Below are 14,833 nucleotides of genomic sequence, written 5' to 3'. Positions count from 1 at the left end.
CATTTAGTTCCAACCCCCTGCTGTGTGCAGGGTTGCCAACCAGCAGCCCAGGCTGCCCAGAGCCACATCCAGCGTGGCCTTGAATGCCTGCAGGGATGGGGCATCCACAGCCTCCTTGGGCAACCTGTTCCAGTCCCTCACCAGCCTCTGGGTGAAAAACTTGCTCCTCATATCCAACCTGAACCTCCCCTGCCTCAGTTGACAACCATTCCCCCTTGTGCTGTCACCATCCACCCTTGCAAACAGCCGTTCTCCCTCCTGTTTCTACGCTCCCTTCAAGTATTGGAAGGTCACAATGAGGTCTCGTCGGAGCCTTCTCTTCTCCCAGCTGAACAAGCCCAGTTCCCTCCGCCTTTCCTCATAGGAGAGGTGCTGCAGCCCTCTGATCATCTTGGTGGCCCTCCTCTGGACCCGCTCCAGTAGCACTGCATCTTTCTGGTGCTGCACCATCAGTGATGTCATGTTGAACAGCAAATGAGCTGTCCCTAAATCAGCTGTCTGATAAAACCAATCAGGGCTCTAAGGTTAGCAGATGGAAAGGCAAATATAGGGAACATTGAGGAAGAACTGCAGTTGGGCCAGCTCTTGGTTCGGCCAAGAAGTGGAGCAAAGGTCAAATGTAAGACCCAAATGGATGGAAGATAGCCTTATGACTGGAGCTCCATCACAGTGCCTATAGATAGCATGAGAGCACTTTGTGACATTTCAGGGGAGGCTGCAGGGCCAGTGAGCTGGAAATGTGTAGCCCAGGAACTTTCCCCATCCCTTGCTTCTCCTGCTCTCTTCACTGACAGCAGTTTTTGTGCTCCCCCACGAGGTGCCTGTAAAGTTCTGCTTCCCTTCCGATTTCTCTCCAACATGGTCAGCACATCTGTGCTCAGCTCTTATAGGATGAAAAAATGCTCTAATTTTCCAAGTGTTGCTGGTGCTGCAGGCCTCTGAGCAAAGGGTGACACTCTCTTGTTTCCTTAAGGGGACATTTTTCCCTTGGTATTTAGAGTAAAATGCTACTGTCCTGATTGTCAAGAGTATTTCCCTTGGTGCAATGTAAATGACTGTGCTGTCAAACTGAGTGTCTACTTGGCTATTGCCACTGTGCAGTGCAGAAGAAGAATATTTTGCCATTTTGGAATTGAGTTCATTTTATCTGCCGCAAGAGCACAACATTACTGCAATGAAAAGACATGTAAAGAAACAGCAACCTTTATTTCTACACAACAGACTATTTCTATAAGAAAGAGTAATTTCTTCTTGAATACAGTGAGACCTTATTTTCAACTTCATAGGAACTAGAAGGAACTACTATTTTTTAATTAATTCTATAATAAGTACCAATTTAAATGTAAACTATATAATGTATTTAAATTATAAAACTAAATTCTATTATTGCATATTATACATCTAATTATATGACTATTATAGATATGCAGTCATGAAATGCTACTGCTTCCTAACTGAGACAAAATGAAAACAGTCCAAGAAGGGCGTAGGAGTAGGAGAGAAGGTTTCTGGTGTTTCGAGAGCATCCTCTTTGGAGATGGAGGTGCATTAGAGAGAGTGAGCGCTGTCAGCTCATGCTGCCATCCATGGGAGCTGCAACCTTCTGCAAGAGATTTAATTCGTTATAATGTAGCTTTATGAGTTGGGAATTGAACTCGTCTTCTTCTGTCTCTTGACTGAGCCCCCTGCAGCGTTAGTGTAGGATTTACAGTGAACTGTAACCCTCTCAACTGCAGTTAGATATTTACTTCTATGTTATAAGGGTCATTTTTCATACCATTGTTAGCACGTAATGTAGCATTACTATGAGAAACCCCAGTTAACTCACTCGTCTTCAAGAAGAAAAGAAAAGAAAATTAAAAACACGCCTACTATTAAAAAGAGAATCATGCTGTCTTTGGGCAATTAAAGCTGCAGTAGTCAGAAGGAACTGGGATCTCTTTGGGTCGAGCAAGGTAGGTTGAGATATTTTTTTTCACTGGTTCACTGTGCAGCAGGTGATGAAAATACGAGCACAGGCCAGTATGCAAGTGCCCATAACCATATTTCCTTGATGAAGGCAAGCTAAGGTGTGTTTTGCACGTAGCCTTTGCTGGTTCAATTGGTGAATCCCTGTGACCTGAATAAGCAAGTAACTGAAGTTTTGAATAGAAACTTCTTCACTGTGAGTTGTACTGTACTGATGAGTAAATTAGACTCTGTACTGGTGAAGTTGAGAATGTTGTCAGTGAAATCTGTACCCTCTCATCATCCATGCGTAGCTGTAAAGTGATAGACATTGAAATGTGATGGTGAAATGGATGATCAGGTTAACATTCTTTTCTATTCATTCTTGCAGAATGTAGACAAGTGGTCCTTTGATGTATTTGCACTAAACGATGCCAGTGGAGATCATGCACTGAAGTTCATTTTCTATGAACTTCTCACGCGCTATGATCTGATCAGTCGTTTCAAGGTCAGTAGTTACAAGATGGGTCTCTTCTTCCATCTTGCATTTCCTCGTATCTCATTCTTATTCTGCTTTGTTCTATTCAGAGTGCAATGATTTTAGCAGTATTTGAGAGTGTATGTGGAGACTTGGCAGTCACTGTCATTCCCCCTAAACGGGGAAGAGAATCTTTCTGCAGCAACCAGGACCAAACGTCCTTCAGGTAGAACATTTAATTGCAATAGGACAGCATGAAGCAGATGGAGTTCCACACAGTCTTATTCATGACATGCAGAGGCAATGGTACTGTAATTCTCCCAGTATTCTTAGGAATCTTAAAGCATTCAAGCCAAAAATGACAACTTGGTTTGCTACAGGTTTCAGAATAGAAATGCTATTTAAGGGGGAGTAAAAGGTACTCCATATCTTCTACTTTGAACAGTTCCTTTGTAACTGTGAACAGAGTGACATTTGGGTCACTGCAGCATTGCCCTGAGATGTTTCCCATTCTCCCCACCCAAAGATTCCATGTTCCCTTTCTGTGCTGACACTTACTCTGGCAGGACTCCTACTTTCTTCGATTCCTGCGCTTCTTTATGGACTTGTCACGCCTGCTGAGAAATGGTTGAAGATGAGAACAGATTAGAACTGCATTGTCCCATACTCCAGAGAGAAACAGCTGTGCAACTGTAACGTCAGAACTAGAGAGGTTTAGGGTACAGCAGGTTGTGCAAAGCACTGAAGAATCCCTGCTGCTTGTTGCATGTATGTACAGCTGCCACCACCTACATAGCGTGCTCCCTAGAAATCCCCCAAGTGTGGTTTTATGTTGTGCATACAGTTCTACTCTGGGAGCCAAAAACAAGCATGGCCAACTGATAGTGTGGGAAGTCTGGCTTTGGCATTAAAAAACCAAAAGTATGATAAACAGTACTCCTCATCAGAGAGTGTCTCAGACTTGTTGTATGATGCATTTCCTTACAAACCTCTAGAATAGGAGTAGTACCGTAGTGATGTGTACTAGATTGTTGTGAGAGGATGAGACAGACGTGTGTGTCCTGAACAGAAATATTTCTCCAGGAACAGCACAGCAGCTACGCTCTGTTCCTTGTGGCACTGCTTGTGTTTTGCAGGCAGCATTTCACAGTGGGCTGACTTGCGTATGTTTAAGTGCATGTGTGCTTCATCCATCATGTAATGAGGGGTGGGAAAGCCATTTTGAGGCAGTGAGCTTGATTCACTCTCTCTGTTGAGTACTTGTTGAAGGTGTTCAAAGATGGTATTTATTTGGGAAGTGCAATCAGTACAGACTGCTCTTTGGAGCCTGTCCTCCAAATGCTAGCTATTGCAGGTGATTCTTTGATTTTTAATTGTGTGCTTCTTTTCTTAGATCCCCATTTCTGCCCTGGTGTCCTTTGTGGAAGCTCTGGAGGTTGGATACAGCAAACACAAAAATCCTTATCACAACCTAATGCATGCTGCCGATGTGACACAAACAGTCCATTACCTCCTTTTCAAGACAGGTGTAGTGGTACGTACAGGAGTTGGCATCCTTAGTACATAATGAAATGGCACTAGTTTTTGTTTGGTATGGAGATGATCATTATCCCCAGCAGAGCCATTTGTGCTGTAGAAACAATGTAATTTGCAGGGGCTGTGCTAATGCAGGTAGACATTTGGGATTCCTTGGAAGAATTTGGGTGAGGATATGGGTAACTGTTGTAATTGATGGGAGAGAGGATGAGTGAAAAACGCAAGCTGAATTCTCCCCTCTGCCATCAGTCTGCTGGCTGAGCCTAGCAAGTCAGTTGGTTGGGATTTCATTTCCCTTTCTGTGAAGAAACAAATTGCCTAAGCTTTCTTCAGAATATAAAATGAAGTAATGTATTGCTTAACCCAGTTTGGCACCCCTTTTCAAGCTATTGCTCACCGTTTTCTCTTGCTGTCCTGTCCCTGGCGCTGTCTCTTCAGCCCACGTGGAGGTGGATCCACCTCCATGGGCTGCTGCTCCTCTGGAGGTGGATCCACCTCCATTGGCTCCTCTTTCTCTAGAGGTGGATCCACCTCCATGGGCTCCTGTTCATCTAGAGGTGGATCCACCTCCATCGGCTCAACTTTCTATCTCCTCCCCACGAGCTTTCTCTTTTTCAGGGGAGGAGGATCCATTTCTACGAGGTGCTTCTCTGCCTCTTGCTGTTGTTATGGCAGTTGGAGGGCTCGGAACACGGGGCAGTGACATCAGCAGAGTTCCATGGCAACGCAAAAACGAGAGTTTTTGGAGTTGGGGCCTATGGCCTGAGAGTTGCCCCAGTTTTGAAGGAGAAGGAAGGACCTGGAGAAGTGAAGGACTCTGTCCTGGGAAGGGCTCATCTGTTGCATTGTGCTTGCGAGAGAGAATTAGTGGCACTTGGGCCAAAGGCCCCGTGGAGACTCCAGCCCTTTCTTCCTGCCGTGCCTCCAATCCATTTGTACTGATGAGTGGCAGGATTACGCCAGGAGAGTCCTCTTCCTGGCAGCTGCTGGCTTCCTGCAAGTGGAGGCAGCCTGTTGCCCAGCCGTAGCGAGGAGGAGACAAAGGATGCTAACACCCCACAGGCAGCCTAAGGACATGCAGTCAATAAAGAGCTGCTGAATTTCAAGGGTGGTGTGAGTTCTCCTTTGCTGTCCTTCACCTCTGCCCCTGCAGCATGGAGGAAGTACTGTTTATGTGCCCTGATCCCCAAGGGAGAGCAGTGGGGAGGAGAGGGCCTGGTGTCCTCTGAGTGGCTGTGCTGGAATGGAGTGATGGGTCCATTGGAGGGTCTGTGAGATCCTTGAGGCCTACTGGTGGCTTTTTTACTCTGAGGATGAGAGGGCTGATTTGGGATTGCTATCCTAAGTGTTTTCTCCCTCCAGCTACTGAATGTGCGGCTGAGAGTGGAATCAGGCCACACATGGCAGTCATGAAGAATAGCTGGAGATCAATTGAGCCTTCAGATAAGAAATTAGGACAGATTTCATCTCTGGATCTCTGCTTCTCTGGAGCAGTGATCTTGAGAGGGGGGCTGAGGGGCAGAGGCCCAGTTCCATAGATGCTTATCCCCATCAGGTGACCCTTACTGTACCTCAAGCAGCATGAAAGTGTTCACAGGCCAACATCGTGTGAAGAGGAAAGGGAGGTGTTTCTGTCAGGTGCGGTGACTAAATTACAACTGGCATGCCAAGAAACTGTGCAGCTTCTTGTTGAACTAAGGAAAATTAAGCTGTTTTTGTTGGTGCTTCTGACAACGGTGTCGTCTTGTCTTTCCACCGCTGTTGCCCTGTTAGAAAAGTCAGGCTTTGCCTTGTTACACACTCCCAGTAATTTTGAGGGAGGAGGAATGCTGGTTCTAAGGGCACCTGTCCTGGGGCTGGCTTCCCACTGCCTGTTTTTCCACTTGCCAGTGAGAATAGATACTTCCTGGGCTCTGGGACTGCCCTTCATTTCATCTGGTGTTCTTAGGGTTCCAGCTCCTTGTTCATACCCTTCCTGGGCTTGCCTAAGGAAGCTGTCAACTCTCAGTTATTTTTCTCTCTCCTTTTTTTTTTTTTTTAATGCCACTGCGCACACCTTATCTTTAGAGGATTAGTTTTCAGTTCTTTGTAGCATATTCTTACTGGCTTTTAAGTGGCAGAGATGGTTCAGGTGTGGTGAAGGTGCTGATGACTGCTATAATTTTCATGTCATAATAACCAGTATGGCTGAGGCAGATCTCAGCACTCTTTTTTCTTATTCATTTCATCAGTGGTTTTTTTTGTTTGTTTGTTTGTTTTTTTAATGTCACGTGACCAGATCCAAAATATGGGATAGGTTTTTCTTGTAGTAGTCAGTAGGTGAATTTTCTATTGGGCATTTCCTTGGCCTGTTTTGCTAGGCATTGCTTGGCTGGACAATGTTCTGCTGCAGTCACACCTCTGAATACTTGCCCTGTTGCAAGTTTGAGTCTCTGGAGGTAACGAACTCAAGGGTGTGTCTTCTGTATCAGCTTGGTGTTCCTGATCAATGATGGAAGTTTAATCTTCTTTTCCTTTTCACTATTTTGCACTGTTTCTTCTTTTCTTTTAAGCAGACTTATGCTACATTTTAAAAAAAGGCTTATGTTATTTTTCTTCCAATGAATTCTTCAAGAAACACACAGGCACTTTTGTATTCAAATTACTATTCAAGTGAAAGAACTTTGATTCTCCATGGAACTCCTTCCTGAATATAAGACTGAGCTTGTCAACTAGAGTATAAAGGACAAGAAGATAAATCGGAAATAGCAGGGAGATCTCTGACTTTATAATCCCACCAAGAACACCGCTAGTGAGAATTGTGTCTTCCCAATATATCAGTAATAATATTCATAAAGCCTGTGCATCCTGTGCTGTGCCTGTGTGATTTCACAGCAGTGGGAAGACTTTTGAAAAAGGCATAACCTCTTAACTTATTTCTGTTTGGAGACTAGGGAATATATTTTCTTGAAAGAGTTTACCTTCTTTAACTTCACTTGATTAGCTTTTCCTCTGCTGTATGGACAACACTTCTCTGAAATAAAGGGGTCAGCCCAGATTAAAGACAGGTCATTCTGAAGGTGTTTCATGTCAAGCATTAAGTGGTTCTTGCGCATTATTAATGTCATTAAATAAAGTCCAGTAACATCTCAGTGGAAACACATCTTGCAGACAGTCTCTGGGTTCTAATTAGCCAAGGCTGCTGTATGCAATCCACTATAATGTAGGCATTGGGCTAGTTCAGCCTGGAGAAGAGAAGGCTGCAGGGTGATCTCATTGCAGCCTTCCAGTACCTAAAGGGAGCCTACAAACAGGAGGAAAGTAAACTTTTTACAGGGGTAGATAATGGCAGGACATGGGGAAATGGTTTTAAATTGAAGGAGGAAAGATTTAGGTTGGATGTCAGGGGGAAGTCCTTTACCAAGAGTGTGGTGAAGTGCTGGAACAGGCTGCCCAGAGAGCTAGTGGATGAACTCTCCCTGGAGGTGATCAAGGCCATGTTGGGTACGGCCCTGGGCAGCCTGGTCTAGTATTAGATATGGAGGTTGGCTGCTCTGCCTGTGACAGGGGCGTTGGAGCTTGATGATCCTTGAAGTCCCTTCCAACTCAAGCCATTCTATGATTCTGTCAACTTAGGGAGAAACAACTCAAATTTTTGAGTGCTGAGTTGGGTCAGAGCAAAATTAACAACCTTGTGTGTCCCAGTCTCCAGTCTGACAGAGAAGCAGAAGCAAAAAAAAACACTGAATACCTGTCTTCAATTATTTTAAGATCTTCTCTCACATGCTTACCAATGTCCAGTAAATTACCTATGCCCACCCACTTTTCAAAGTCAACAAGCTGTGATGCTTGTTTAGAAGTGTCTGGGAGGTGCAGGGACCTCTATCAGAGGTCATACACATCTTTAGTATTATGTAGGTCCATCCAAAAGTAATGCCTCCTGCTTATTTTAATGGAAATCGTAACAGCTACAAAGAGCACAGTAACACTGTTTAGTTGAGCAAATTCTCAGCTACAAAGCACTGTTTTTCAAAACAGTCCCCACCATTATTAACTAAGAATTTTTACCAGCAGAGAAGAGCTTGCATGCTTCACTCAGCAAAATGTGCTCCAGCAGAGGTGACCCACTGTTGCTGCTGCTGAAATGTGTACCACCCATTGCCTCACTGTGCTCACATGTTATTCTGTCCCTGTAAATGTTCAGGAAGTGCTGATGAGTGTCAGTGGGTGCCATTTTTTCTTTGTGAGGGAATTCAGTGACTGACCTTTTCCTTTTCTTCATGCACACTTCCACGTGAGACACAGTGAATTTGCTCTGCTAGTTCTTTTTTCCCCACTGTTATTATCAAAAGATTGTTGCTTGAAAGCCAAAATCGTGTTTTGTCAGTTGTGTAGCATTCCTTAATCAAAAGTCACTCCTGAACATAAAGCATCATGAATATGTCTCAGCATCAGTGCTCTTTGTTCCTGTCCTCAACCAATTGTGTAGTAAGCAGAAAGTCATTTAATTGCTGTGTCTGCTTGTGTCTTGAGCTCTTTACCCTCCCACTTAAAAAAATAAAATAAAATATATATAAATACCTTTGAGCTGTATGTTTAATGTCGAGTCTAGCTTCATTCTCCATCTGCACAGACACAAATGTTTGGGACTGTCTCCAGCAAACTGACTGTTCCAGGGATTATGACAACAAATGCCACAAAACTGCTTTGTGGATGCTGTGATTGTGCATCGATGACTGTGAAATTCAGGAGAAGAGCTGGACAGGTAGCTGTGTGCAGAGTCCTACAGTTCTCAGTTCTTCTCCTGCTTGTATTTAGCAGACCAGGGGTAACCCATGAGCTACAGCACACATCTAGAAGAAATTTACAAAACCATACTACCTTTAATGGGGTTTGAGTTGAAAGGTAGTTCTTACATGTTTACAGGCTTACAGTGTGCTGTTACAAAAACATTTAGCAACCACTATGGTAAAGGCTTTATTCAAATTATTGGAGCATTTTGTACAAATATTTACAGCATCTACAGTATCAAGAGGCTTTGTCTCTGATGTGCTTGATCCCAACAGCACCCCTTACCTTGCTACCTGTGGGAAAAAAAGGCATGAAATCATTGGTTGATGCAGAGGGGCATTATTAAAAGAATCTCATTAATTTAGAAATCAAAAGTGACAGTGTTGAAAATATGACTTTGACCAGGCAATTAGGGACAAAAAAAAGGAAACAATCTCAGGACTTTATCAGCTATTTCTATCAATGATGAATAACAAGATATACATCTTGTGAGACTATGTTTCCTGTGCTCCTTATAGTTCAGGGATTGACAGAAACGCCTCTGATTAGTGGAAATTAGTGATATTTTTCTGTATTTGAGGCTCTGTTACAAAGTTGAACCAAGCTGAAAATACGTACCTTGGTGGTATGTGCACAAATGTGCATGTATTAGTAAGTTCTTATTGGAAAAAAAAAAAAAAAAAAGGGATATTCTTGAGATTTTCCTTCTTTCTTCCTGAGATTTTCCTCTCTTTCTTCCTCACACCTTGTTCTTTAAGAAGGGCAACTGTTTCCCCTCACTGTGATTTAAGTGTTTTTTTTTGCTCTTGAAGCTGTTTTGCTGAAGTTCAGTTTATTTAGATGAAATGTCAGGAAAAACACCGATTCAGCTTAGGTGTATCAGCCAGATAAATTTGCTTTAAAACAGCTGGCAGGCTGAGGGGGAAAGGCAAGGATGTGCAGCACTGACTGTAAGTGGGGGATAACTTGCCTTAAAAGACAAGAGCCTGAATGCCTGTGAAAATGATCTGATTGCTCTGTAATTTCTTTTCAGCATTGGTTGACAGAGCTGGAGATCTTCGCCATGATCTTTGCAGCTGCTATCCATGATTATGAACACACAGGAACCACCAACAATTTTCACATCCAAACACGGTGAGGCCATCATAAATCATGATGCGTGGTTGGGGAAGCTTTTAGAAAATAACAGCACAGCCACATAGAAAAACATAGAAGCTTTTGCCCTCAAGTGATGCAGGAGGAAAGTTCACTTTCTTACACTGCACTTAATTTTCTCTTACTCAACCATTTTTAACTGTATGCTTGTATTATAGATTCCTGACCATTGTGTCATATTAATAATCAGGAAAAAGGGGAGGTCCCAAAATATCTTTGTGTGAAATTGCTGAAGACTAATTGTTATGCAGCTTGATGTATTTGGTCAAAGACATAGTTTTGAAGGAGGTATTATAATTCAAAAGCTCAGCAGTATCTGCATTTGTCAGTACACACCAGCACGACATACAGCGTTCTTACTGGAAAAACATACTGCTGAAAGGTGGGGATATGTTTGCACTGCCTGTTTGGAAGTAAGTCCTTGCACTCACATCTTAAATCTTTGTAAATTCCTGGAGAATTTACAATCAGCTGATCACAGACTATACTGGACTGGCATTATTGTTGATCTCAGAGTCTTCTGTAGGGCTTTTGAGATTGATGGAAGAGAGGTACAAAGAAGATGGCAAAATTTGAAAGCCTGCAAATATTGTGAAATGTCTAGCTGCAGTGATAGTTAGGCATCTAATCTGTGTGTTATTTTGACAGTGTAAGTCTACTGGTAGCACTGACAAACTAAGTGTCCTTGACTGACATAACAAACTTGGACATTTCTAAGATGCACTGCAACTTACCCTAAATTGGGCATCTGGATTGTGGCAGCTGAATCATGCTATGTGTTGCAGATATATCAAGGATGCTAGGATAGATCACACATATGCTCAAGAAGGTTTTGGAGCACTGGAGGAAATTTCTGTCTGTGTTCTAGGATAAGGCAGACTCCCCTTCTCACAGCTTCTTATATGCAAGAATTAGGGATCTGCTATATTTCCAAAGTAGAAAATAGCAATAGAAAAGTTCAGTTGTAATGCATGGTTTGTGACATTGAACAACAGAGGATCTAAAATGCTGAGGGAGAAAAATTTACACTGCTCACTGGGAAGCAGAACTGAGAGAGGATTACAATGAATCGTACTCAATCTCTCTTGCCATAAACTTCGAGTCTTCAGAACAGCTAAGCTATCCAGCAATTTCAGATCTTTAACATGGAGCCTAAAATAAGATGTGAAGTACCTTTGGTCTTATACTATCCCACTGGGATTTGCCCTTCTGTACAGCATAGCTAGGTGCACAGATAACTGAAAGCAGCTCAGTTATGTCTTGCTTATGGCCTATTTACTATTCTGGGAACAGTATGAGAACACATCTCATAATTTCATATTTGGCTACACTCAGACTTCAATTTCAGAGCAATATACACAAGAACTGGAAAGGAGCCTTGTGATTCAACCCTAAATTTACATCATATCTCTCAGTTAGAAAGCTCTTAGTATCCTTTTCTGATGTAACATAAGACTAGGTGAGTCTGAGCAGATGAAATAGATTTTGTGGTGAATTTTCATCTTTAGTTTTCTTTTAATGAGTAACAACAATGAATAAAGTATCACAAGCACTCCCAAAACACTTACATCTGTGCTATAGGAACTAACCTCTGTAGCTGAGCAAAGAAAAGCTTTTGAATATGAGACACTTGAGATAAGGAAGAAACATAACCTTGCTTTGTTTCCTTTCTAATCCTAGGTCAGACTCAGCCATTCTGTATAATGACCGATCTGTGCTTGAAAATCACCATGTTAGTGCAGCATATCGTCTTTTACAAGATGATGAAGAGATGAATATTTTATCTAATCTCTCAAAAGATGACTGGAGGTAAGCATGAACATGGTAGCTGCTTCAGAATATTGCACTGCCACTGCAGACTGTTATTGCTTTGTTTGAATAGCAGTATGCATCAGTGTGTATTGTGCATTAGCATTTCTGCTGCTAAGAGAGAAACAAAAGAAAAAAAAGCTCCATAAAGTGTTGAATTGCATATTTCTGTGTTTGGTTCTCACCTCAGATAGTAGTCAGACTAGGAATTTGTTGCAATGGATAATAATATACAGTTTGACTCCCATGTAATTTCAGCATCTCACGGAAACAGCTTTTGTAGACATCTGTTTGTAAATGAGTGAAGAGGTAGGTTGCTATTGCTGTTTGTTCATGCAAAATCATCAAGATACCCTTCATCTGCTTTGATGCTTCTTGCCTGGAAATTACATATAGGATGGAATGCAAATAAGAATCAAGTCCAAGGACCGTAAATCAGTGTACCATATAAGCCAAATTGATATAAGAAGCTATAATTTAAATTAAGCTCTGCAACAAAGGATTTATGTGCCAAAATTAGACCGCAACTTGTTTTCTAATAGCAGACGATTCAAACTAATCAGGGCTTTTTTTTTTTTCTGTAGGGGATTTTGAACTCCAAGAAGTAGTACCTTAAAAGTAGCCCTGTCTGCCAGACAGAAAGAAACCCTGGTCCACAGTCTTTCTCATAGGAGGGACTTGTAGGATCTTATGCAGCACAGTGCTTCCCCCATGCACCTAAATTTGCTACAGTAATGAGCTGTCAGTTCATCTTACAGGAAATTAGCTTTGCTCTAGGGATTGGCTTCTAGTATGCTGGCCAATGACTGTGCTTCGTAATGTCTTTCACCTGCATTTCCTGTTTGTTTGACTTGTGGACAGTGATATAATCCTGTAGCTGAACAGTGGAAGTACAATTTAGGAACTTAAACAGCTGGTTTCAATCAGTGTGAGTGTCGTGGAGCAGCAGCTTGAGAAATCCTGCCTGCCCATATAGTCTTAGCATGGACAAGAAATATGAACTGTATTGAGATGTTAAAAATCTATTTATCTATTTGTTTATTTATTTTAGCTACAATTGGTAATGCCTTGTACAGTATTGGCAGCAAATTGCTGCTTCCCTTTGTGTTGGTAGGGGAAACACAAGGAACTATCTGATTAGAAGGGGCAGCCCTAGAGCCACTGTTCATAAGGATCAGTGGAGCAGCTGCTTGAGAATGCTTCACTGCAGGAATGCTGTCTTCAGAAAGCAGTCTGCTTTGAGGCTTTACACTGTTTGTGGTTGGATGAAAACTAAGTTCAGATGTTTCTTGTTAATTCCCTTGTGTCAAAATGTGTGTTCTGTTGAGGTATATGTTTAGACTGAAGGTTTCAAAGATTATCACTTCTCCTTTTTATGAATTATTGTATCTGCCTAAATAAAAATACTGAGCTGTTTAGATTGCTTAGTTTTCCTGTCTAAGTAGGGCTGTATTATTTTGTAACTGCTGATCCAGCAGCAGCTGCAGGATAAAAATCATTATTTTAACGTGCTGTGATGCCAAAATGCGATTCTCATGTGTCTTTGCTTTTGACTACTGGTTTGAAATCCCATAGGCAAACATTTGGAAGGCACTGGAAGCATCAGCTAACTTCATCAGGATCTCAGATGCTGAGAAAAAAAACAAACACACAGTTTCTCAGACTGGTACTCAGAAATAGGACTTTCAGTATCAGTAGGACTGAAAGCATGAAAGTACACTTTGGAGAACTGTTAAAACATGTCCAGATCTATTATTATTTTTGTAGACATACTTGACTAATCTCTTTCAGCAAAAACTCCAAATGCTAGCTCCTGGAAATCAAATTCTTAAGTGCAGTTTTGACCTGAGCTCTAATTTCATTTTGACATTATTAATAAGAGAAGACCTGATGATCATTTCATCACATAATCCTATATATATGGAGAAGGTTGAGGGAACTGGGCTTTTTTGGCTTGGAAAAGAGAAGGCTCTGAGGAGACCTCATTGTGGCCTTCCAGTACTTGAAGGGAGCATAGAAACAGGAGGGAGAACGGCTGTTTACAAGGGTGGATGGTGACAGGACAAGGGGGAATGGTTGTAAACTGAGACGGGGAGGTTTAGGTTGGATATTAGAGGAAGTTTTTCACCCAGAGGGTGGTGAGGCACTGGCACAGGTTGCCCAAGGAGGCTGTGGATGCCCCATCCCTGCAGGCATTCAAGGCCAGGCTGGATGTGGCTCTGGGCAGCCTGGGCTGCTGGTTGGTGACCTGCACACAGCAGGGGGTTGGAACTGGGTGAGCATTGTGCTCCTTTGCAACACAGGCCATTCTATGATTCTGTGATATATATGTGGATTTCATCAGTTTTGTGTTATTTGGTCATCTAGTTTAGGACTGTATTCACTGGAAAGAAGTACAGGAGATTAGAGCTAGCTGTCACAGCTAGAACAGAAATGGGTATAGGTTTTTTAGGAGTAGCTGATGAGACTGAAAGAGATTTTTTTGGCTACAGTCAAGAAGAAAGATGAATACTTACTAGGACTTAAACAGTGTTTTACTCTCCTTGTTAAATATTTGAAAGTGAGTTGCCTCATTTGATGAATCCCATTTGTGCAAGTCATTAGCAAGTAAATGAAGAAACTGTATGAAAAACAGATCACAGTGATTTAAGAAAGCAAACTGCAAAGTGAACAGATGCTTTCCAAGATATGACTAAAGATGTATTTTCTGGCTCTGTAGTTCTTTGCTAATAATTTCCATGTTGTTTACTGAAGTAGAGTATACTTAGTGCAAGCCCTTTACTGTCAAGTACCGGATTAAAAATGCATCTGGAAAATGTTTAACTCTGAAACTGAATCAGAGTGCAGCTTCAGGAAGTGACCTTTCATGCAAAACTGATTGTGTCAGTAAAGCTGCTTGGGCTTTTGTTCCTCAGATAATTTTGAGTCCTCTTCGTCAATCAGTGTTATTCCTTTAGAGTCTTTAGAGTCTTTAGAGCAGTGAGAAACCTGGAATAGTTCTAAATGAAGACAATTTCAGTCAGTCTTCTTTTGTATGTAACAGCAGATGCATGGCTGCATAATCACAAACTTTTCTTGTAAATTTTTTTTCCTCTGTATCCAGGATGGATGCATGCTTATTCCGAATGTTACACCTTC

At 42.0% G+C, this 14,833-nt stretch overlaps 1 protein-coding gene across 2 annotated transcripts in view; it reads left to right on the top strand.

Annotated features, from left to right (window-relative positions):
* Positions 1-14,833, top strand: part of PDE1C (phosphodiesterase 1C) — a gene marked incomplete at both ends in the record, with an annotated part of 281,466 nt that overhangs the window by 214,038 nt on the left and 52,595 nt on the right. For both annotated transcript variants that reach the window (XM_079538517.1, XM_079538518.1), the window contains 4 exons: positions 2,339-2,455; positions 3,819-3,959; positions 9,765-9,865; positions 11,567-11,695. In XM_079538517.1, the coding sequence (XP_079394643.1) occupies positions 2,339-2,455; positions 3,819-3,959; positions 9,765-9,865; positions 11,567-11,695 (488 nt within the window). The remainder of the gene's footprint in view (positions 1-2,338; positions 2,456-3,818; positions 3,960-9,764; positions 9,866-11,566; positions 11,696-14,833) is intronic.

The sequence above is a fragment of the Tetrao urogallus genome (assembly GCF_951394365.1).
Source record: "Tetrao urogallus genome assembly, chromosome: 7".
Lineage (NCBI taxonomy): Eukaryota > Metazoa > Chordata > Aves > Galliformes > Phasianidae > Tetrao > Tetrao urogallus.
The sequence above is the reverse complement of the archived record's forward strand: the minus strand, read 5'-3'. Positions and strand labels throughout refer to the sequence as shown.